We start from the raw sequence: 24,354 nt of genomic DNA, 5'->3' as shown, positions 1-24,354 counted from the left end.
TGTCTCAAAAAAAACAAACAAACAAAAATGCAGGGGCTGAAGAAACAACTTAGCTGAGAAGAGCACCTACTGCTCTTTCAGAAAACCTAGGATCGATTCCAAGCATGGCAGCTCACTACGGTCTCTAACTGCAGTTCCTGGGTATCTGTTATTCTCTTCTGACCTCCACAGGGATCAGGTGCAAATGTGGTGCACATACATACAGGCAAACACTCACATGCATAAATTAAAACATATCTTTAAAAAAAAGTAATATACACATACCACAGAGAAACAGGGGAGACATGAAGAGTTGGCCCTTTAGAGAAGGTATATCCAGACTCAGAGAGTAGTATTTACAAAGCCACCAAGAACATAGAAAACTAAGCACACACATTAGTCCCAGTGAGAAGAGGCTTCTGTGCTGATTGAATCTTAAGGGTCTTCAAGACCAAGTAACACCTTTCACTTTTACAGCCTTCTGAAACACTGGGACACTGTCTCAGTGAACTCTCGCCATCCCCTGTAATTTAAGCATGTGAATGAAGTCCTCTGAGGCTGGTCAGAATGAAATCAAACAGCTACACGGTAGAAAAACCAATCACCACTATGACTTGGAAGCCTGGTGTCTTTCTCATAAACCACACCCTGTTCCTTCATAAATACCCACAAACAGAAAGTTCTTCAGATTTTTTGGAAGAAATATTGAACTTTCACAAAAGGCTAGCTAGCTGGCCTTGCAGAAAGTCACAATACAGAGATTAAGAATCTGAAAATACTAGGTATTCGAAAACTCCTGTACTCCCCTTTCAAGGATCCCCTTGGTTTGCTAGCTGAACAAGAACTCACTCATTTAACAAACACTGGAAGACTCATTCATTCACCAGCAATAATACAAAATTTGTTCTTTCCTTAGGTCCAAGTTGGAAAAGGAACCTGTTTCCAGTTTTATTTTCATAGAAAAAGATGCAAAGATGCACTTGAGACTTTTTATATTGGCAGAACAGAGAAACAGTATTCTTGAGGGACTGACAAAAATTATTAAATGTAAAACATTAAAATTAACTTTTGTGGGGCTGGAAAGATGGCTCAGCAGTTAAGAGCACTGACTGCTCTTCCAGAGGTTCTGAGTTCAATTCCAGCAACCACATGGTAGCTCCCAACAATCTGTAATGGGATCTGATGCCCTCCTTTGGTGTGTCTGAAGACAGCTACAGTGTACTTGTATACATAAAACAAATAATCCTATAAAAAATTAAAAATAAATTATTTTTGTATCACTACCAGTGGTTTAGGATACCTTCACTGAATGACAACCCTAGTAAAACATTCTTAGAGTGCAAGCTATGGGGCTGGAGAGATGGCACTTCCTGCTCTTCCAGAGGACCCTCAGAGCTCAGTTACCAACACCTACATCTAGACAACCTCTTCTGGCTTCCACCAGCCCCTGCACATATATGATATAAATATATGTGTGCATATATAATATAGATATATTCACACACATATGAAGATACAACTAGATAAAAATAAATCTTAAAGTACAAGCCAGTCAGAATACTTTTTCAATAAATCTTGTCTTGGACATATAGTCTGAATTATTTTACCAATCTATCGACCAGAAGCTCAAAGGACAAACAACTGCCTGGAACTTTTTGAGGTCTACATATGAAGAAAGTGCACGTTGCTAATATACTAGTGCTGTTGCTGTAGGCAACTCTAAGTAAGAGGTCTCTAATCTTTATTATTTCAACAACAGACTAGAAAGTACCCAAACTAGACTTTTCTGGGGAGTCAACCCCACAAACTGGCATCTTGAAAAAGACCTGTATTTTACATCTGTGCTCTCTAGGATATACATACCCAACATACACGTACAGGCAGTCAGGTGATCGAGTACATAAAAGCTTGGAATAAACCTAAATAATGAGAATAAGCTAAATATGAGTTACTTTTATGGGATTTGCTAAGTAAAATCAGAAAAGGTTTAGCCAACAGTATACATCTGAGAGAACATCGCTTTCTCTTTATTGTTGTCTAGAAATTATCACATCATTTTTTGTGTGAAGTATATCCAAAAACATAAAACACCCATGTCAGCTCTTATTCCCCACTCTGGTCCTCTTGCCTCATCAGTCAGTCCTGATACCAGTCCTCAGGCACCCATCAAGAGTGCGATTCCATCTCATCTTGTCTCCTGTGGTTTGAGAGCTAGGCTGGCCACCTAACTACCTACCTTCAAGTTATAACAGAAGGCATCCCAGTGAGTTTTCCTTGAGTACAGCACATGCACCAGAGGCCACGTGGAAGCCCATGGTCCAGCAGACTGTAAAGGGCAGGAAAACTGCCTTTGTAGTGGTGTCAATGATTATGAATGTACAGTTGAGGAGACATGGAAGACTCCTGTGACAACCCACCCCCAGTCCCTCCTGCCATAAAAGGGTGATGATAGCCTGAACAGGAAGCCATTGAAAAGAACTCTCAAGGACTGTGATGGGGGATGCTGAGGTGTGGCTCTCCACAGCTAATGGCTTCTCATGGGACCCAGTTCTGAGGGCGTGGGCCATCAGGAGTTTGGCCGTGATCCAGGTGGACAACACAAATTGGACCCATTTTTTATTTTATTTGGAGGGGAGGGAGGTTTGGCTACAAGGGTAGGGGAACAGACATGGAAGGACTGGGAAATGAGCATAATTAGGGTACATGATGTGAAATTCCCAAAGACTCAACAAAAATATTGTGTGGGGAGAGTTCAGCACAAAGGGAATGCAGCTTAGGAAGGATCTAACTTCTTTTACAGTCCTGAGACAGACAGGGTCTAACAGCACCCAGCTGACCTGAGACAGGGTCTAACAGCACCCAGCTGACCTGAGACAGGGTCTAACAGCACCCAGCTGACCTGAGACAGGGTCTAACAGCACCCAGCTGACATGAGCTGAGCATGAGTCTGAAGTCTTCATCTTCTGGCTTCCACTTCTGGAGTGGCAGGATTACATTACAGGCCCATGTGACTCTACCATCTCATTTTTAGGAGTGCTAGGAATCCAACCCATGCCTGTGGTAGCTAGCTGGCACTTTCTCTCGACACCGAATTTCACCTTCAGCACCGGGACTGACTTAGAATTCCAAGACCAGGCACACTCATCTTGGTTTTCTCTAATTCACCTCAGATTTATACCTTTTCACCATTAAAGGGGGATGACAGTTTATCTGACAAAATTGCTGTAAGAATCAAATGTAACTGTAAAGCCACCCTGTAGCCAAAACTACTTTAATCTTTTTCTGTTTCTCAGCAGCTTGCTGAATGAACCAGTTTCAGCACGCCTCCCACATAGCCAGCACTTCCATTCTACATGCCCCTAGTTGTTTCCCCATAAAAGACAATGATTAAAGGCCCAGAAATTAAAGATACATTTTTAATAATTTGGATACTCCCACAAAGAGACAGGGAAGCCCTATCCTTGCAGAAAGGTTTTCACACCCACCCCTGCACCACAGCAAGACATGTAAGATACAACCAGCACATAAAGTACTTGGGCTTTGTCAAGTACCCTTCTGAGCTCTATCTGTGGCTGATGGTGGCTGAGAAGAGTGAAATGGCCAGGAATAAAAACATCAAACTCACTCATTTCTCCTCAAGCTGGCACTGCCAGGCAGTGCCTACCCCTGCCCCCACCTCCACCATTTCCTGTATGTTCCAATCAAGTGGGCAGCTTAAGGGTCTGGTTCCTCTAAGGAAACAGCAGTGGCTGTTCTACAGCAAGGAGAATGTGCAGTGTCTGGGCTGTAAGCAAGTGCACTGAGAGCAGCATCTCACCGGCTTCCCCTACTCCCCTGTCCAACAGCTCTGAACTTCCATGGGAACAGGCTTGTCGAGGACAATGCCCACAAGAGAAGACACAGGGACAACCAAGATTCAGACACCCATATTTAGTACACAGTGCTGAACTAGTTCCACTTGAGGGGTCCATGTTACCTCATGGCCTACATTTTCTTACTACATAACTTCTCCATTATCAAGTAAGCCGCCAACCTATTAAGAGTCTTACTATGCTCTCATTCTGGTTGAAGGGGTAAGTGATCAGTTTAGGGGCACTAAAGCCCAGGTTTCTATTTGATAAAAGACTTATAGTAGGTTCTTTAAAAAAATAAGTTACACAAAAATTTTCTGGACACAAAACTCACATCTCAACAAGTCACCAAGAAGATGAGAAACTACAAAGTAAAATCCTCACAAAGAATGAGGCTGATTCCCTGCTGGCCACTCACCAACGGGCAGGCCTGCTCCCTGGGCATCTAACACTCAGGCTTTGGTCACCCTGGCTTGTGTGACTGTGACCTCCCAAGACTCTGATGTTCTCTCTTCCTGGACTAGACAGATTATCCCTGAAGCCCTGAAGGGACCCTGTCAGGGCTTCACTCTAGAGTGTGGCAGCAGAATCTAGGCCACAGTTGCCATCACTCTTCACTACCCTGCCTCAAGCAGGACAGTTCAGAAGAATGATGCAGCCTCCCTGCTCCCTCTCTGTCAGCCGAGATACATCGGGCCTGGTCTCTAAGAGAAGCCGCCTTTCTTCTCTGTCACTGTTGCTCAGGTGCTTGTTTAGGAGATGGAGCTGTGGTCACAACAACAGTGGACACTGCTTTGGAGGAGCCAGAAGCTGTACCCTGCTGCAGATGGGATGCTGGGACGGTCTGGATGCGCACCTGCTTACAAAGAAAGGAGGTCTGATCAATGGACTGCATAGTTCATCAATTAGGAAAAGCAAACAGACAAGCCCGAGCTGGTCAGCAGTCTGCATTAGACCTTACCTGTGTAGCCTGACCTTGTTGCTGAAGCTGCTGCAACTGCTGGGCAGTGAGGAAACTCACTGGCTTATTGCCAGCAATGAGCTTAGTACCTGCTGGCATGGTTGTGAGGATGATGTTGCGACCCAGCCCACTGAGACTGTGAAAGGGAAGCAGAAGTAAGTATGACCACATCACTCAGACTGAGGCTACAGACTGCATGAAGGACAATGAAAAGGCCTGATGCCCAGGAAAAATCTTCTGGATTCAAATGCAATCTCATACTAAGACATTTCTTTTAACCTTCCATGGCAGAAGCCTCCAGAGTAGAGGATAAAATGGCCTAAACTCTATACTCTGCCCAGAGTCAGGCACTACCAGGAAGCATGCATTCCTGACAAGAAACTCTCCCAGTGGACAATAACTCAGAGTATCACAGAGAGTGCAGGTGTGAGCCAGCCTCAGCATCCCAGTAAGACACCTTACTGTCCCTTAGGAAAGAAAAGCCCACCGCAAATCCCAAAACAGTTTTATCATGATTAGGAATGCCAGAATGACTGCATGAGTCTTTTATTCCTGTTTAAGTCAAGGCCAGAGAAAACCAACATTCGCCAAATTACATTAAGCTTGGCCTCAAACACAGAGAGGATCCCTTACAGCATCACGTGCCAGCATCCTGCACCTCCTCATTTTCTACCACTCAATACATACTGCTTTATTACTCCTGCTGGATTCCTCTCCCTACTTTACAATATAAGCTGGGCACAGAATGGCTCTTTTGTGTCTTAGTCATTGAATCCAAAACAGTACTGGGGATTCAATGTGTATTACTGATGAAAATGTCAGGTGCCAACCACCTTCCCATTCTGTAACAACTGTGTCTGCTATTCTACACACAGCACTCACTTGGCTCCAAGATTGCCTTTGATGATGGGGGCCGTAACCACGCTCTTGCCCTTCATTGGCTGGCTAATCACAGAGAGAGGAACTGTGATCCTCGTAGGCAGCTTCCCCTACAAAGGAAACAATTAGTTTTGTGGGAGAGAAGGAGATACTGCAAAACAGCTAGTGTCTAGAGAGAAGAAGCAAGAGTACTACAGACACCTCCAACACTCATTCACTTGTTCTACCACCTAAAGAGCAGCAACTGTCTGCCATGAGGGGCTCAAGCTTCCAGTTTTCCTTAAAGCTCAGAAGGGACTTTAGACTTAAGAGTTGGGGGAATGTCACGAGAGAGAGAGAGAGAGAGAGAGAGAGAGAGAGAGAGAGAGAGAGAGAGAGAGAGACAGAGAGACAGAGAGAGACAGAGAGAGACAGAGAGAGAGACAGAGACAGACACAGAGAGACACAGAGAGAGACAGAGAGAGACAGAGAGAGACAGAGAGAAAGAGAAAGTGCACATCTGCTGTCTCCCAGGCTGGCCCTCAATTCAGTCTTCCTGCCTCAGCTTCTCCAGTGCTAGGACTATAGGAATGCACCACACACTCAGCTAATAGCCTGGGACTTTTAAACAATACTGGCAACTCCATTTTGTGTTATGTGTGTAACTAGAAGGTGTAAGAGTATAGTTTCAATATGAAATGTCCCCCACAGGCTCATATACTGACTGCTGGTAAGACTAACCTGAAAGACTATAGATACTTTCAGGAAAGGGGAGGCCTAGCTGGAGGAAGTAGGCAGGAGTGTGATCCTGACGGCTAGCTTGACCCCTCAGTTGCTGCCTCATTGGATGTTTCCTCTCATGAGCTGAGAAGCCTCTGAGACATGCTCCTACTACTATCATGCTCTGCCTCACCACTGGCCCGCAATCAACAGAGCAAAAGTCTGGTGCTGAAACCTCTGTGACCATGACCTAAATTCATCTCCCTAAGTTGTTTATGACAGGACTTGTCACAGCAGTATAAAATCTGACAGAGTATAATTCTTAAAAATCTTTTTTTTTTTTAGATTTACTTTATATGTAACTATTTTGCCTGAATGTGTGTATGTGCACAACACATGTGGCTAATGCCAGTCAAAGTCACAAGGGGGCACTGAATCTATTGGAACTTTAGTTACAAATGGTTATGAGCCATATGGGGATGCTGGGTCCTCTGGGTATAATTCTTTATATACTGCCGGATTTGAATAAACTTTTCTATCTAGATTCATGAAGGATGCTGGTCTACAGCTTTTCTTTATTGTAAGTCTACATCTGGTTCTGACGTGAAAATGATGCTGACTTCACAGACAAATTAAGTATTCTACTACTTCTACAAAAAAAAAAAAAAAACTTGGACTACTGTGACACTACTACTTTCATCAACATTTGGTAGAATCACCCATGGAAACTCTTGACTAGTTATATTTCCTATAAAAAGTATTAGCTCAATTTATGAGAAATAAGTCAACTGAAATGACCCACTTCTTCCTTATGTGACTTTTCATTTTATATTTATTACAGAAACAAACAACTCTGTATCTGAACCACAAAGTATATGTTCACCTGGCAGTCCCAGATCCTGAGCCACTTGGACTGGTGAATCCCATTTGTCTGGGTGTCCATAATACATGATACAGTGATGACACTCAGCAACTACATGGTGAGGAAGGACAGGACCTCTAGTGTTACAAGGGAAAATGGACGGCACCCCAGTGGAATGCACGCTCACATGGGCAGGCAGCAGGACTATCTGATAAAAACAAGTCACATTTCTCCAGAGATAAGGAAGGTTAGTTAGGGGACACTAATAACAAACTCTGCCAAGTGGGGGGAAAAAATCTAACCCCAAAGTTAATAAGGTCCAAGAGGAAAGAGAGACGCAGAGAGAAGGTGGACATGTGGGAGTGCAGAGGCCCAACACCCCAGGTGCTTGGAAACAAAGCCACTGTACACTTAGGTGCCTAGTTTCTGAGGTTTGGTAATAGTAATAAAGGTTAATATATTTTCATCCTTACCTAATTGAGGCACACATACAAAACCTTGAATGCATAAAAAAAAATATTGATAAAAGTAATCAGAGAATACCAAATATAGGGTTAAGTGGGTAAGAGAGCAAACTGGGCTCGGTGATAATCCTAGAACTCAGGAAGCTAAGGTGGTCTGATCTACTTCAGTCAGGAACATACCAAAATTACCAAGAAAGAAAAAGAAACAAAACCAAACCTAAGGTAAGATCAAAAGAAAATATTTTTCCCTGTAGTAGTCGAGCTAAAAGTCAAAGCCTTGAGCCCACTAGGCAACCACACTACCACTGAGCCACACCCCAGTTCCAAACTGGAAGAAAATATTTCCTATGCACATAACAGTATGTAGCTGACAGTCTTTTTGGCAGCACAGTTAGAGTGTCAATCTTTCAGTATCTTAAACACTTGCAGTAGACCACTGCTGTGGCCCTAGCATCAGTAGAAACAGACCCCTCAGTGTACTACTACATCACTAAAAAGGACATGGTCAACATCAGAGTACAGCCTACAATGACACCTGAGACTTTCTTAACTACGTGTATATACCTGGAATGCTCAGGAAAAGGCCTGGAAGGATAAATACATTATTCTTTAGCCCTTGTAAGAACAGAACACCAGAAGGTAAAGGAAATTTTGTACTTTACCTTATACTTGTGATATTTTAGTTTTAGGGGGTTGTCTTTTGGGGGAGCGGGGGGGAAAGACTGTCAAGACAGGGTTTTCTGTGAATCTTTGGCTGTCCTAAAACTAATTCTGTAGACCAGGCTGGCCTCTGTCTCTGCCTTCCACATGCTGGAATTAAAGGTGTGTGCCACTACAGCCTGGTTCTTTCTAATCTTTATAGATGTATATATATGATACACTTTGTAAACTGAATTTCAAAAACAGTAGCCTAAATCTGTAAGTCAAATGGAATGATACAGATCGCTCTCAGTTGCCTAAGGGACAGGGGCTGAACCTAAACAACTTTCCCAGGCTGGCCTTAGCAATACACACCTACAATCCCAACACTTGATGGACTGAGACAGGAAGAGCAATAAATAAGGTGCAAGAATCAAGACCAGCTTAGACACAGCAAATTCTAAGTCAGCCTGGGCTATATAGCAGAACCCTGTTGTCCTGGCCCACTTTATACCAACTTATCATAAACTAAGCATAATCTGAAGGAGAGAACCTCATCTGAGAAAAATGCCTCCAAAGATCCAGCTGTAAAACCCTGTAAGACAATGATGTATAGATGGAGAGGCCCCAGCCCATTTTGGGTAGTTCTATCCCTGTGCTGGTAGTAGTCTGGGTTCTATCTACAGAAAATAGCCAGTAAGCAGCACCTCTCCATAGCCTCTAGGGTCCTGTTCTGTTTGAATTCCTGTCTCAACTTCCTTCAATTATGAATAGCAATGTAGAAGTATAAGCCAAATAAAATAAACTCTGTCCTCCCCAAGTTGCTTTTTTGGTCATGGTGTTTCATCACAGCAACAGAACCCCTAACTAAGACACCTGTCTCCTCCCAGAAAATAGTTTCTTGAGCAGAGAGCTAAAATCTTTACCATCAACATTACTCACAGACTGGGATGTGGACACAACTGTAGTGTTAACAGGAACCTGTCGCACGGTGGGGGCTCCAGTCCCGATGCTGATGGGAGTGCTTGTTGCCCCAGAAGCCACAGCCACAGTCTTGGACACAGTGGCATTTATACTGGGTAAGGACACTGTTGAAGAGTGGACAGTTCCAGACCCACCAGCAACAGAGGCTCCTTGCTTTGCATGTGCTGCAACAGTAATGGTCTGGCCTGCTTTAGGAGGCATCACACCCAGGCCCTGCACAATGCGGATGGTGGCAGCAGGTTTTGCTTCTGAAGAGGCCACTGTGTTCTTTCCCTTCTGATCGGCCACACTCACACCAAGAGCTGGCATCAAGCGAAAAGCTGAATTCGAAGTTTCTGTTGGCTTGAGATCAGGAGTTACTTTGACCACGGTTGTACCTGCTGGAGCTGATGAAGGAACACTGGCCGAAGGGGCCTTGGCAGGGCTGTCAGCTGCGTGGACAGGGTTAGAAGTAACATGCAAGGTAGCAGAGATGCCTTTGCCTGCAGTGCCACTTCCTGCCCCAAAGAGGTCCTGAGTCAGTTTGACTGTGGTAACCTGAGACTTGGCCAATGTGGCCATCATGTCTGGAGTGATTCTCAAAACCGTCTGGCCCTTGGCATCTGTGGTGATGGAAGAAGGCGGCAGGCGCAGTACATCTTTACCCTGGATACGGAAGTTTGTGGCTGTGAGTGGAATGCTGTTGCCTGTCTGGGGCTTCACACCAAGCTGCCCAGTGATTGACACCTAGATGGGAAAACAGAGTACAAAGAAGAGATTCACAGTTCTAAGCTGGTCATGTGGCAGGATTAGGCAAATGCCTACTCACAGGCATACATTTCATGTATTTTTAACATTTTATTTTGAAAAATGGTAAACACAAACTAAAGTAATAAACCATATACCCTTTACCGAGCTTCAAATATCATTACTTTGTCAATCTTACCTGTCCTTTCCTGGCTTTAGGAAACAATGGAAGAGACTGAGCAGGAATTTTGACAGAGTTACCAATAGCAGCACGGGTAATCCATGAGGTTTAATAAAGCAGACATGCCTTCACAAAGGATGTTCAATCGAGGGCCACCTCACCACTGAGCTACACCTACCAGCCCACCCACAAGAACTGAGTTATTTTAAAGTATATCAAGATTATATATATGTGTGTGTGTGTGTGTGTGTGTGTGTGTGTGTGTGTGTGTGTGTGTATGTATAAAATTAGAGAGAAAGACACATACATATGTAACTTAGCAAAGGTTTTTTTTTTCCTTAAGCTAAAATCACTAATCACAATGCCATCACTATGCAGCAAGTACTATCAGCACACACATACCTGTCTGTCCTTCCCCCATCTCCCCACCATTCTCTGGTATCTTAAATCCATCTATGTACAACAAGCCCAACTTATTTTGAGCAACAGTGTGGTGCACCAGCTCCAAGAAGGGGTTCTGGAGTCAGACTCCCTGGATTCATTACTTAGCAGCTTCACAGTGCCCAATAAGTAATAGCTTACCCCTTTGTTCTACTCAATGCCTTTTTTCCAGTGTCCCTTCTACTGGATCACTGCTACAGAAAACAAGTACAAATAATACTGGCAATTCAAAAAAAAAATCATCAAATATAATTGTTTCATGATTCACCTGCACACAACATGCCAATCCAAATTCTATGCTGTCTTCAGTAGCAAAATTTCTTTTTAAATTACTCTTTATTTATTTCTGATTCATCTGCCATTCCCTTTAACAATCCATATCCTGGTCCTAGTCACATCTATGTAATAGCTACACACAGTGCTAAGTCTCATCAATACTTTGTACCACAGCCCACCCAGGTGCTGCCCAATCTGCAGGAATACACTAATCTCTGTCTCCCATACTGTCCACACTCCAACTTCATCCCCTTCTTGTAAATGATACCACTATACCTACCCATTCCATCCAGAACCCACAGGAATACTTCTTTAGAGTCACATTCAAGCCACCAGCAAACCACACAAGCTACATTTACTTCTTACCACATCTGACAAATGCCCTCCATAGCTTTCACTCGGGCTGTGGCAGCTGCTCTACATACTCTCCTTGGTTTTATTCTTATTCCCAAGTGCACTGTATCTAGTAGCTAGGGATTAACTACAAACCAGATCCACAATCTGCCTGTGTTAGCCATCACATTTAAGTCAGAATCAAAGCTCAGCATAATGTAAGCACTGTCAACCTTCCCACATGCACTGCTTGTGCACTAACTGTAACTACAATGACTTGGCGTGAAACTCCTCCATAGTGTTTCTGATGTAAGACACTAATTTGCAGGTCTACACACTATCTCCAGGTCATCATTATGTGGCACAGCAGCTTCATTCATCCCCTTCAAATCTCACCTCCTCAGAGAAGCCATTTCCCATCATCACAGCTAAAACAACACACAACACTCCATCTTCCATCTTCACTCAAATCACCAGTGTTTATTATCTGATGCTGACCTATTATCTCCCTCTCCTATGACATATGAGTTCCACAAAGGGGTTTTCAGTCTGTCTAACACATACCTCAATTCCCCAAGATAACATGTAACTGTTGAATGCAATGCTGTTTTGTCATCGTGTGGCTCTATTTCTTCCTCTACAAAATGGTGTAATAGCATACCCAACCCACAGTGCCATGACTGACTGGCTAATCTACAAACCACACAGTGGGGTGAAGTACACAAGAGGCACTGCTCTAGTATTACATGTCAACTGGCTTCACAATTTTTTTTACCCTGAGCCAGGGTTTCTCTGTGTAGCCCTAACTGTCCTGGAAATCACTCTACAAACCAGTCTGGCCTTGAACTCAAGAGATCCACCTGCCTCTGCCTCCCAAGTCCTGGGATTAAAGGCATAAGCTACCACTGCCAGGTGGCTTCACAAGTGCAAAGATCATACTTGCAGTCACAGTGAAGGACAAAACAATATATACTCCACCTTTACAAATGACAACCTGAAAACCCTGTAGTAAAGTATGCCATGGGAACTAACTGCATAACATTAACTCTTCTTTAAAAATGTGGCAGAATTCTGCACTAAAACAATCTGGACCCAAGGTTTTTTTTTATTGGGAGACTTTTAATCACTGCTTCTATTCCCTTATAGGTCTATTTAAATTGATTATCTAATTTTGATTTAACTTTGGTAAGCAGTATCTACCAAAAAATTTGTCCATTTCTTTTAGATTTTCCAATTTTGTGGAGTATAGAATTTTGAAGTATGACCTAATGATTCTTTGGGTTTCTTTAGTGTCTATTGTTCTATACCCCCTTTCTCTTCTGATTTTGTTAATTTGGATGTTTTCTCTCTGCCTTTTAGTTAGTTTAGATAAGAGTTTCTCTATCTTGTTGGTTTTCTCAAAGAACCAACTCTTTGTTTCATTGATTGCTTGTATTGTTCTCTTTGTTTCTATTTTATTGATTTCAGCCCTTGGTTTGATTGTTTTGTGCCATCTATTCCTCTTGGGTGTGTTTATTTCTTTTTGTTCTAGAGCATAAACCCAGGGAAAAGGAAATATAAACCCAAACCTCAGCTACCCAATGTTGAAATACAAGGAAAGAGAAGAACATAAAGGCTGCTCTGCCTTTGAAGGGTCAGGATGGGGTACTCACCTGATACATCTCCAAACCAGGGATCAAAGATAACAAATCCTTCCCCACAGGCACCCAAGCTATCCAGTGACATCCCACACTGTCAGTCATTTGCTTTAGGACACCATTTAGTCAGGTTCACCTACCTGCTTGATGATGTTCTGTCCTGTGACATTCTGAATGACAGCTGTTGTGGAGGCACTTGGAGCAGAGTTCCCAGGAGAACTCATGGCTGTCTTGCTCACGGGGCTGACTGCAGCAGGAAGATTTGTCACTGTAAGTCCTGTCTGCCCAGGTCCAGGCCGTTGCACAGAGGCCGCTGGAGTTTGCCCCTTGACTGGAACTGTTGCCATAACTGCCTAGTTAACGATGTGAAGTCAAGAGACCAATTAGACACCAAAATGCTTCCAGCCAAGCAAGCAGGGGCCCTACATGAACGGATATTGCATTTCCTATATTTGTACAGTGTTTTCTATTTAACATCCTATTTCATTTCCTTATACTGAAAACAAATGTGATTCTTCAGTTTTACATATAGGGAAGGAAAATGAGACAAAGACAGGACTCTGTCCTGAGTCACACAGGTATGGTTATGGCATAGTGGGAACTTAGAAGCACAACCTTTGAAATCTTATTCCACTATATAGAGACTTGGTCTGAGACTGAAGGTCTTGTTTCCAACATATAAAACAGAGCACCTAAAAGTCCTTTCTCAGCTTTCAACATTTTTCCTGAGGCTTTGAACATTAAATGAGTTACTTTAATGGTCTGCATTGTCAACACCAGCAATATGTGACTTCCAGGTCTTCTTCAAGCTCTGCCTGTTTGGACTCATTAGCCTACCTCTAGGTCCACACGGTCCTGTATCCCAATGACATGCAGCATCCATTTACCTGAGGTACTACTTTGGTTTGGGTAGCAGTGACTGGCACACGAATCTGTGGTCCTGCTGGCATCTGGGGTAGTGGCTGTGCTGGCCCTACTGACTGCTGGGAAACAGCAGGAAGGCTGGGCTGGGCTACCACCCGAACCTGGGGTAGTCCTGCTGAGCTGGAATGACTGACAACCCGAGCAGTGGCCTGAGAACTGGGTGGAGTCTGGATGGAAGTTGGGGAAAGCATCGTTCCTAGCTGTGGCACTGTTGGTGAGGACACCAGAAGAACACTGAGGAAAACCAAGAGAAAAAAAAAAAACAAAAACTCAGGATGTAAATGCAAAAGACTTTGGAGGGAAAGAACAAGAGAAGAAACAGAAGTACTTACCCTGAACTAGACTTGGCTGGCTCAGAGACAGTGGTAGAGACACTTCTGTTTACCGCTGACACAGGTGGAGGAGAGATGGGGGTGGGCAATGCTGGCGTGGTGGGGGTTACAGGCGTAACTGGGGTAGCTGGCATACTGGAGTCACTGAGGCTTAGCTGGCTTTGCTCGGAAGGACCACTAAGGCCCTTCACGGAGCCCTCCTTATTACTGGATTTCTAGAGAAGAAAAAAAAATCTGCCTCAGGCATCATGAAAGAAAGCTCCTGAGGCACTGGGTCAGGTGAAAGCCAAGTATCTATGCTGAGCTGCCTCATCACAAAAGCTCTTCGGAGGTAACTTACCACCTTGGATGGCGGCTTGGGTTTTTGCTGAAGAGCTTTTCTGGCTTTAGCTGCTGCCGCTTGAGCTTGATGAATCCGTTCTATAAACAAGGATGTTATAAAGTTTAGGAAATCTGGCTTTGGCATGCTAAATCACAAGGGTTTTGTTAAAAACCAAGGCCTCTCCAAGCAGAAGCTGTAATACCACTCACTTCTCAGGAAACTGAGGCAGAAAAACAGTGTGGTCAAGGCCAGCCTGCTTAGACTCTATCTCAAATCAAATCAAAACAAAACAAAAAGTTGGTCATGATTTGCACAACTGTAAGCCCAGAACTGGGATGACAAAGGTCGATCCTCCCAAATTCAAAGCCAGCTTGGCCCACATAATAAGTTCCACACACAGCCATAGCTGGCTAAACAGCACGATTCTTTCTCAAAAACAAAGTAAGATAACCCAGACCTTGTTGGTGGACTGGATTCTTACTCCATAACCCTATCCTAACTAAATGCTAACAAACAGAATAACAGATATGAAACTGAAAGGCAGATGCCCTCCATCTAGTTAGCACACTGAAGGCCTCACATACCAAACTCTTCCTCACTCCGGTCACGATGCAAATAGATCCACAGCTTCCGACCAATGTCATATTTCACACAAGGGTCTTTCTCATAATGCAATCGATCCAGTGCACCACTCACTACTGTGTTCACCTAAGAACAGAGCAAAAGGAGATATGGAACAACTCCAACCAGGAGCTGTGAAAGTCAGAGAACAGACTGGATCTCAACCTAGCTGTCACACCACAGGCTCATCAATCACTTTGAAAAGAATGGTGTACAGCTAGGATACTACCTGATCGTCACTGTAAGTATCCTGTGAACTAATTAACTGTAGAACCCTTTCCTTTGTTATAGAATAAGGAGGGCTAGAGAGATGACCCAGCATTTAAGAGTAATTGCTGCTCTTCCAGAGGACCAGTGCTTGGTTCCCAGGTCCCATATCATATGGCTCAACCCCTGATAAGTCCACCTCCAGGAGATCCTATGCATTCTTCTGGGCTCCATGGGCACCTACATTCATATAGCATACATTAATATATAGGTGCATGTACACACAATTTTTTTTTCTTTCTTTCTTTCTTTTTTTTTTTTTTTTTTTTTTTTGGTTTTACAAGACAGGGTTTCTCTGTATAGCCCAGGCTGTCCTGGAACTCACTCTGTAGACCAGGCTGGCCTCGAACTCAGAAATCCGCCTGCCTCTGCCTCCCAAGTGCTGGGATTAAAGGCATGTGCCACCACTGCCCAGCCACACAAAATTTTTAAAAAATAAATCTTAAAAAAAAAATAGATGTGAATTACCATGTGGATACTAGGAATCAAACCTGGGTCTTCTGAAAGAACAGTGTTTTTAGCCACTGAGCCATTTCTCTACCCACCTAGTTGTAGCATTCTTAATGGGCTTATTATTCTTATTGTGTCCATGATGTAAGTACAGGCATATATTTACCATAGTGCATGTGTGGAGGTCAGAAGGTCACAGGTGGTTCTCACTGTTACTGTACTGGATGTTTTTGTGTGTCAATATGATACAAGCTAGACTCATCAGAGAGGAAGGAGCCTCACTTGAGAAAACGCCTCCATGAGATCCATCTATACGGCATTTTCTCAGTTAGTGATCAGCAGGGAAGGGCTCAGCCCACTGTAGGTGGTGCCGTCTGTGGGCTGGTAGTCCTGGGTTCTGTTAGAAAGCAGACTGAGCAAGCCGGGGGAAGCAAGCCAGTCAAAGCACCCCTCCACTGCTTCTGTATCCAGCCTGCTTGAGCTCCTGTCCTGACTCTCTTTGGTGATGAACAACGATGTCAAAGTGCAAGCTGAACAAAGCCTTTTCTCCCCAACTTGCTTTTTGGTCATGATTCATCACAGCAACAGAACCCAACTATGACCATTACCATCTACCTTGTTTCAGAGGCAGAGTCTCTTGATGTCTCCGCCTCACTGTGTATTCCAGGCTAGCTAGACCATAGGTTCTAGGCAATTCTCCTAAAGTATTGGGATTAAAGATTGGCCACCTCATCCAGCTTCACATGTGGACTCTAGGTACTGAACTTAGGTCAATCAGGCATGCACAGCAAGTGCCTTTACCCACTGAACATTCAGGAGTCTATGGTGTCCCAGATTCAAGTTCAAAATCCTCCTGCTTCAGCCTCCCATGGTAGTTGGTATTACAGGTACTGCCATCATGCCTAGCTAGTTTTTATTCATTTGACTGTGAGCCCAGGGGGTGGGGTGGGGTGGGGTGGGGTGGAGGTGTTTCAAGACAAAGTTTCACCGTGTCCTGGCCTCAAATTCAAACCTGCCTTTGCCTCCCAGGTGCTGGGATTAAAGACATGCACCACCATGCCCGACTTACTCCTTCTTTTTTTTTTTTGTTTGTTTGTTTTAAGATTTTATGGTAGGGAAACACATACAGCTCACTGGTAAAGCATGTTCTTGATATGTACAAGACCCTGGGTTCAACCCTCATTAATATAATAAAAAATAAAAATAAATAAATAAATAAATAAAAGGTGTATCTTAGGTTTCCTAATAGTTTTTCTCATATACATTCTGAAAAAAAGCCAAGAAAAGCTATTTCTCTAACGTACCTGAGTGCTGGTGACATCTGGAGCAAGAAACTGCGAGTCCTTGAGCAGTTCACAGATCTCTGCCCGAGTGCCTTCTCCATTAGGCAGCCGAGCTGCAGCATCCCGAACTGACAGTAGAAAATGCAAAATCCAGGAGTCAAGCAAAGCTTCCAATGAATTACAACATCTCCTGACCTGTTGTACAACATCTCAACCCTGTTCTGGTAGGGTTGAGCTCCCTAGGATTATGGTTCCTGAGCCTCACCTGACTGGTCATTGGCACACTGCCCTCTACTGGCCATCAACACTGCACTGCACCTTCCTACACGTTTAACACACCTATGGCAAAAAAATAGGTCCATGGATATGGTAGAATTGAATAGAGTGGTTCTCATCCCCAAACAGAACATCACACTCCCTTCTCCCAAGGCTCGGGGAATGTCATAGAAGAAAGGGTGAGAAGATTTTAAGAGACAGAGGTTAAGGAGAACTGATAGGAAACAGTACCTTTCGGATGTGAGAGGGAGTTGTTCTCCTAACTCGCAAAAGCTGTGGTCACTACACAAGACCTGCACAACATCTATCTAGTCACTATTCCAGCATGGATGGGAGGAATTTGAAAGGTTCCGTTTCTAGTTACAAAGCTCCAGGAGTCATGACAGCAAACTGGAGATAATGTCAGTTATGTTTTGGGGAGGGTAGATTACCCATGCTACCGTGGACAGTCCTATACCCATACCACACCCAGATGCATGCAAATGACACTAACTGGACTTAGTGGGATACACACAAACATATATAATATCCATTTTTAGTAAAAAAGCTGGGAGGATGTCTGGGAGAAGGGACCAGGGAGATAGTGGGGGAGGAAATAAAGAGTGGATTAGACCAAAATATGCATTCATGTATACAGGGAAGATGAAAGATGACCCAGTAGTTCTATAAAACTTGGTAAGAAAAGTAAATTAGTACTCCTTTCAATTATCAACAAACATAAACCCATACTGCTGCTATTACTGTGCTGTTACAATAGAAATCAAATACTTTCCATGTTACAAGTATAACATACAGAATCACTTACACTGACCCCCAGTAGAAGTTACAGAAATTAGAACACTTGCTACCGGGTCTTATTATTCATTATTATAACAGAAACATAGTTTTGCATTTAAATGTTTTAACAACTTAATAATTACTGAAACATGATTGGCCTTTTCTGCAACTCTAAGCATTTTTAAGAATTTAAATGCAAGGGGCTGGAGAGCTAGCTCAGCAGTTAAGAGCACTGATTGCTCTTCCAGAGGTCCTGAGTTTAATCCCCAGTAACCACATATCGGCTCACAACAAGGTGTAATGGGATCTGGTGTGTCTGAAGACAGCTACAGTGTACTTGTATATGTAAAATAAATAAGTAATTCTTTACCAAAAAAAAAATTTTAAATGAAGGTAGGCTGTGGTGGTGTACACCTTTAATCCTAGCTCTCAGGAGGTAGATACAGGTAGATCTCTGAGTTGAAGAACAGTCCAGGACAGCCAAGGCCACACAGAGAAACCCTATGGGGGGGGGGGGGGGGAAGGGTGTTAAATGCCTAATTCTAAAATGTAACTGTCACTCTTTTTTTTTTTAAATATTTATGTATGTGAGTACACTATAGCTGCCTTCAGACACATATGAAGAGGGCATCAGATCCCATACAGATGGTTGTGAACCACCATGTGGTTGCTGGGAACTGAACTCAGGACCTCTGGAAGAGCAGTCAGTGCTCTTAACCACTGAGCCATCTTTCCAGCCTTTAAATCCATAATTCTAATTCTGGAAAGGAGTCCATAGGTCTCACTACCAAAAGGACTCATGATACAAAGAATTCCTTGTTCTCTCATTTTCTGAGACAATGTCATTGTGTGGCTTCAAATTCACTGTGTAGCCTAGGCAGCCCTCAAATTTGCAACAGTCCTCTAGCCTCAGCATCCTAAGAACTGGGGTCACAGGTATTGTGTCACAGCTCTCAGAAAAAATCATCCTTTGAGAAAGCAAAATCCTGTACTTGATTTAACTACTAGCTTGTGAGCAGTTCATCAAAATGAAGATGACTCCAGAAAGAAGCAGTGACTCTTGGCATCAACTACCAGGGTAAACTCCACCCTGCCATCTCTCAGCTTTGAAAACTTCTAAGACTGATCAGTCAGTCTTCATCCTATCAATGGATAGAGTGAGTAAGGGGTTGGGGCTTTGTACAGGAAGTACCGATTTGGTGTGAGGAGAGCTTGTGGACAAATAAGAAAGCCCTAGTAATAAATACATGCCACATACCAAGAGACAGAATGGTGACATAGGCAGGCCGGTCAGAGCGCAGCAGTGAATGCTCACGAGCCTTGTTGAGGGAGGTCTCCTTGTCAAACACGCCCTTCACTGGCCCCACCACAGACTCAAAGCCATGCATGCGAAAGGTGAATGCCTTATGGGGTTGGCTATACCTGTAACGCTCCTACCAAAAAAAGAAAAAGGCAAAAAATTGCTACCTCAGAATTAGTGGAGTTCTCCCTAGAACTGAGATGTCAATACAAGGAAAAAATGAGCAACCCCACAAAGAACCCAACCACAGTGGGGAAAGACGGTCCTCACAGATGGTCACCCAAGAAATGGCAAGGAAGTAAAATACATTTTGCTATCTGAAAAAAAAAAAAACAGTCAAAAGTTTTCTTTCCTTTTCACCAAACTATTTCTACCCCAACAAACAGACTCGACCAACGAACTATCTGGGCTGAAGGATCTGAACACCCAAGGAGGTGAGATCAAGAAAAGCTAGGCTCAGTGCTTCTGTGTTCATAACTTCTAAGATCTTACCTGCTCTTGAAAAACCCGTTTCTCCTCTCCTGTGCTAGGCCGAACCACATAGTCAGTTCTTCTGGAACATAAAGAATTTGTATCATCTCTGAGAGCAAGAAGGACCATTAGCCCTTTCTCTTTCCCTTGGCAGTGTGGTAGAATGCGCTTTAACACTCAACGCCTGCTCAGTCTGTTCTCCAACTCTTACCATAGAAGCCCTACTGATTTCTTTCCCACATTCTCCATTCTTGGGATCCTCAAGTGTTTGGAATAAACAGAAAGAGTGTGGCATCGTAACCTGCCGTTCAGTACTCAATTTAATAACAAGAGTCACTCTTGGGGGAACAAAGCACTTCAAGTCATGAGTGAGCTTTCTGCCTTCAAAAGAACCCAGAATTTGAGTTCTGAACCCCCATTATATGAGTGGCTATGTAGGGGGAGAGGGGCGAGAGAATGGGTTACACTAAAGCTGGGCCTCTACACTGTAGTGTGACCAGGTAGGAATCGAGAAAATGAGATGACATTAGAATGAAGAACACAGTACTACAAGTTAAGGATATGAATGTCATGGACTTCTTTACAGGCAGACCACCTATCTTTAGAGACCAATGCAGTCAGGAGCCACTCTTACTGACTCTTATGTGCCCTCCTCAAGTATGTTAAGGCATATGAGTCAGGACTTCTGCCTTAGATCCATTACAGCTCTAACACACGAATGTCAGCAGCTCCAGAATAATAATGTTATGTATGACATGGCTTCACGGGAAAGCACCCACCACAAGAACAATATACTCACACTCGAGGGACAGGTGTCATGGCATCAGAGCTGTCTTCATTTTCCTGCTGAAGAAAGGGAAAACATTACCAGGTAAATGGGCTAGAGAATTTTCACTCACTTAAGGTCTCTAAAAACCCAAGTAATGATAAAGTAAGAGGCATACCTTACAGAAGGCCTGGTCTTTGGTTTCCAACCACAGGTGGAATAGAGCAGCTAATTCTTTTTCATTATCTTGAGATTGACCTATGGGTGAAGGTGCGGCACACACAAAAAGTAAGCAATGTAAAGAATTACTCAGAATCCTGCCTTCTCTTCACCAGCTCTACCTATGCCAGAAAGAACCCGTCAGAACCTTCACTGGCCCTTCCTATATGCACATGCCTCTCCTCACTGCCTGAATAAGCTCCAGGATGTCACTTTTTCTGATCTTTCATTCAACAAGTATTTATAGAGTAGCCACTGTGCAGCAGGCATGTGAATCAAGCTGGAACCATGAAATGAATCCCCCTTCTGTCCTCAGAGAGGTCACATCAAGTGAATAATGAGGTCATATAAGTAGAACCAATTCTGGTTTACACCAGGGAAGGACCCTGCTCTTGTGAGAAAATCCACTCTTCACATTGGCAAAGCAGTAAAAAGACCAGAGGAAAAAAGTAGGCTAAGTCTGTGACCTGCCTAGAAGACTACTTCCTCTGTGACCTCGTACTCAGACTCCTCCCGGGTACCTGGCTCCTGATGGTACTTATATCCCTTGCACAGGCTAGAAGCACCATGTGATCAGGACCACACAGGCAGGCTATGTCAAGAAAGGCCAGCTCTGCCCTCAACACAAAATCAAAAACTACCTCAGTGATCTGCACTCTGGCCTTTGTATACACCCAACTATCAGGCACTGGGTGAGTGTCAAAGAAACAAGCGATGGGCAAGCTGAGGACACAACAGTGAGCACAAGCTGAAGAGCCAGCACAGCCATGGCCAAGGGCCCTCACAGGTCACATATGTTCACACACACTGTCTCCCTGCTCTCCAGCCTCTTCAATTGCAGCAGACGTGAGCCCACTGCTGTGGAGCCACTGTCTCCTTCCCCCTACTGTGACAAGAGACGCAGCTCCTCCTCAGAAACGCTATGACACATTTCCCTGCTTGCCTGGATCTCCAACCACTCTTCTCTGTGACAATCTTCCCATCACCAATTTCTCTCATTCAAAAAAAAAAAAAAAAAATGGAGAGGGAAGAAAAACAAAACAAACCTCTTAGAGGCCTGGACTACTTACTAAGCAATTTCCACTGCTGGGTTTTCTCTTTGAATTCAACAAATGGAGAGAAACTGGAAGGAACCGCTGTAAGAAATAGATCACATGAACAAGCATAACCCTAACACTAATACAGACACAAGCCCTAAGCTCTGGGAGAGCTTCTGAGTGGTTTTGTTGCTGATGCTTTGTCTGCTTTGTCTGCTTTGTCTGTCTGTCTGTCTGTCTGTCTGTCTACCTACCTACCTATTTATTTATCTACCTACCTATTTACCTACCTACCTACCTATTTATTTTGGTGTGTCAGGAAAGACTCCTAGGATGTATCTGATCCAAATGCATTACTGGACTAATTTAGTGCAAGAATTCTTTAGACAAAAGAGGTAAAACATAGCCAGGCAGTGGTGGCGCACGCCTTTAATCCCAGCACTTGATAGGCAGAGGCAGGAGGTTTTCTGAGTTTGAGGACAGCCTGGTCTACAGAGTGAGTTCCAGGACAGCCAGGACTATACAGAGAAACCCTGTCTCTGTGGGAAAAAAAAAACAACCAAAAAAAAAAAAAAGAGGGGGGGGGGGAACATGATAAAATTTCACAGAGAAGACCCCACCTCGGCTTTCTCCAGCAAGGTACTGCAAAGCAGGCAACACCAACTCAGCCCAGTTGGGAGCAGCAGAGAACCAGCTGTTGAGGGAGCTGGCTGGAGAAGACTGCCAGTCCAAAACTCGATCCTCCAGCTGAGGGAAAGGAAAAGATGGACCACAGTTAAGTTTCTTTTTATATCAGCAATTCCAAGATGTCAGAGCAGGGCAAGAATATACAGTTTGCCAAATTCCTAAATTAGCTGCAATGCTGTCCAAGGACCCAAGCTGAGTTCTACTTCTTACAAGTGCTGTTTGTTTTGTCAAGGTAACACAAGCTACGTCATCTGGGAAGAAAGCCTTTCTGGAGGAACTGTCTCCATCCGACTTTTGTGGACAACTGTGTGAGGCATTTTCTTGATAATAAATGCTATGGGAGGTCCTAGCCCATCATGTGTATTGCTGCCCCCGGGCAAATAATCCTGAGTGATCTAGAAAGCAGGATGAGCCATCCATGGAGAGCAAGCCAGTAAAAGCAGCACTCCTCCAGGTTCCTACCTGGATGTCCCTTAAGGATGGACTGTAAGCCCCCAAGTTGCTTTGTCTACCATCTCTATCACAGCATCAGAAAGTAAGCAGAACCAGAAGCTAGAGACCAGTCAAGAGCATCTCTCAAGCTCTTACCGTAGGAAGACTAGCCTGACTCTCCAGCAGCAAGATTTCTAACAGAAGAGAGAAAAAACTGGAAGATATTTCATTGATTCCAAGGCAAGGCTTGATGTCTTCCAGGGGTCTAACAAGGAAGGAAGAAAATGTAAGCGTTTGATGTCTGGGCCCCACACAGTAGAAGGGGAGAGCCAATTCCTCCAAGCTGTCTTCTAACTTCCACATATGTAACAAATACACACACACACACACACACACACACACACACACACACACACACGTTACAAAGATTCAGTTTTTTAATGTAGGAACAATCAAAATGACAAAGAACACATGCCAGATGGATTCAGGTTGCCTGAGCCTCCCTGTAAGCACAAGAGTTCAAGAGCTTAAGAAAGGAGAACATGGTACATTTTCCCAGCAAGATCTCAGAGCTCAGCACATATAGTCAACTCACGTAAGCCACAAGACTGGGCTCAGCCCATGCTTAACTCCCTCCCTGACAACCCCCAGTGCAGCCCGTTATATCTGCCTCACTCACTCTTCCTTGATAGATGATATTGCCAGGGGAGAGGGGGCCTGTGAGAGAGTTGGAACCCCTTCAGTATTGCTTAGGGGCTCAGCCAGATCCTCTGTCTCCAACTTAATCAACTTTATTTTCTTCTTTTTCTTCTCCTCCTTTTCCTTCACCTTTTTTTTAAGAACAGCCAAATCATACAAAGCTGGGAACGGGGAAAACACACACACATACAAGTCACAAAACTGCAACATGAAGTGAGAGAGAGGTCTTAGCTGCATACCCTTCCCCAAGGCCTGTCTAAAGACTCAGTAGTAGGACTTAGTTCTTTTGAAATCCAAATTCAGCGCATGACCGGTAATTTAACATCTAATAACGTGCTGTGCTGATTTGATTTCATTTTATTCAAGTGTCCATGTGTATGGCACACGTGCATCTATATGCATATATGCATATTCATGTGTAGGTGTGTATGTGTGTGCACGTGGAGATCAGATATGGACATAGAGCATCTTTCTCAATCACTCTCCGCTGAGACAGAGTCTCTCTAGTCTAACTAGTCTACTTGCTGAAGAGGTCCTATCTTGGCCTCCAGAGCACTGGGATTAGAGAGGGCTGTGACA

General features: G+C 43.8%; 1 protein-coding gene across 9 annotated transcripts in view; it reads right to left on the bottom strand.

Annotated features, from left to right (window-relative positions):
* Positions 1-3,381: 3,381 nt before the first annotated feature.
* Nfrkb (nuclear factor related to kappaB binding protein) overlaps positions 3,382-24,354 on the bottom strand; it is a 31,358-nt gene continuing 10,385 nt past the window's right edge. For 2 of the 9 annotated variants that reach the window (XM_076924580.1, XM_076924585.1), the window contains exons 9-26: positions 23,756-23,936; positions 23,233-23,341; positions 22,578-22,704; positions 21,991-22,056; positions 20,880-20,959; positions 20,735-20,781; positions 19,957-20,017; positions 19,423-19,597; positions 17,133-17,239; positions 15,075-15,198; positions 14,509-14,588; positions 14,169-14,383; positions 13,800-14,070; positions 13,053-13,265; positions 9,277-10,044; positions 5,674-5,780; positions 4,792-4,927; positions 3,382-4,686 (exon numbers count right to left, since the gene is read on the bottom strand). In XM_076924580.1, the coding sequence (XP_076780695.1) occupies positions 4,561-4,686; positions 4,792-4,927; positions 5,674-5,780; positions 9,277-10,044; positions 13,053-13,265; positions 13,800-14,070; positions 14,169-14,383; positions 14,509-14,588; positions 15,075-15,198; positions 17,133-17,239; positions 19,423-19,597; positions 19,957-20,017; positions 20,735-20,781; positions 20,880-20,959; positions 21,991-22,056; positions 22,578-22,704; positions 23,233-23,341; positions 23,756-23,936 (2,993 nt within the window). In that variant the 3' untranslated portion in view covers positions 3,382-4,560. The remainder of the gene's footprint in view (positions 4,687-4,791; positions 4,928-5,673; positions 5,781-9,276; positions 10,045-13,052; positions 13,266-13,799; positions 14,071-14,168; positions 14,384-14,508; positions 14,589-15,074; positions 15,199-17,132; positions 17,240-19,422; positions 19,598-19,956; positions 20,018-20,734; positions 20,782-20,879; positions 20,960-21,990; positions 22,057-22,577; positions 22,705-23,232; positions 23,342-23,755; positions 23,937-24,354) is intronic. The other 7 variants (XM_076924583.1, XM_076924587.1, XM_076924582.1 and 4 more) reach the window with 4 other exon arrangements.

Source organism: Arvicanthis niloticus, chromosome 26 (assembly GCF_011762505.2).
Source record: "Arvicanthis niloticus isolate mArvNil1 chromosome 26, mArvNil1.pat.X, whole genome shotgun sequence".
Lineage (NCBI taxonomy): Eukaryota > Metazoa > Chordata > Mammalia > Rodentia > Muridae > Arvicanthis > Arvicanthis niloticus.
The sequence above is the reverse complement of the archived record's forward strand: the minus strand, read 5'-3'. Positions and strand labels throughout refer to the sequence as shown.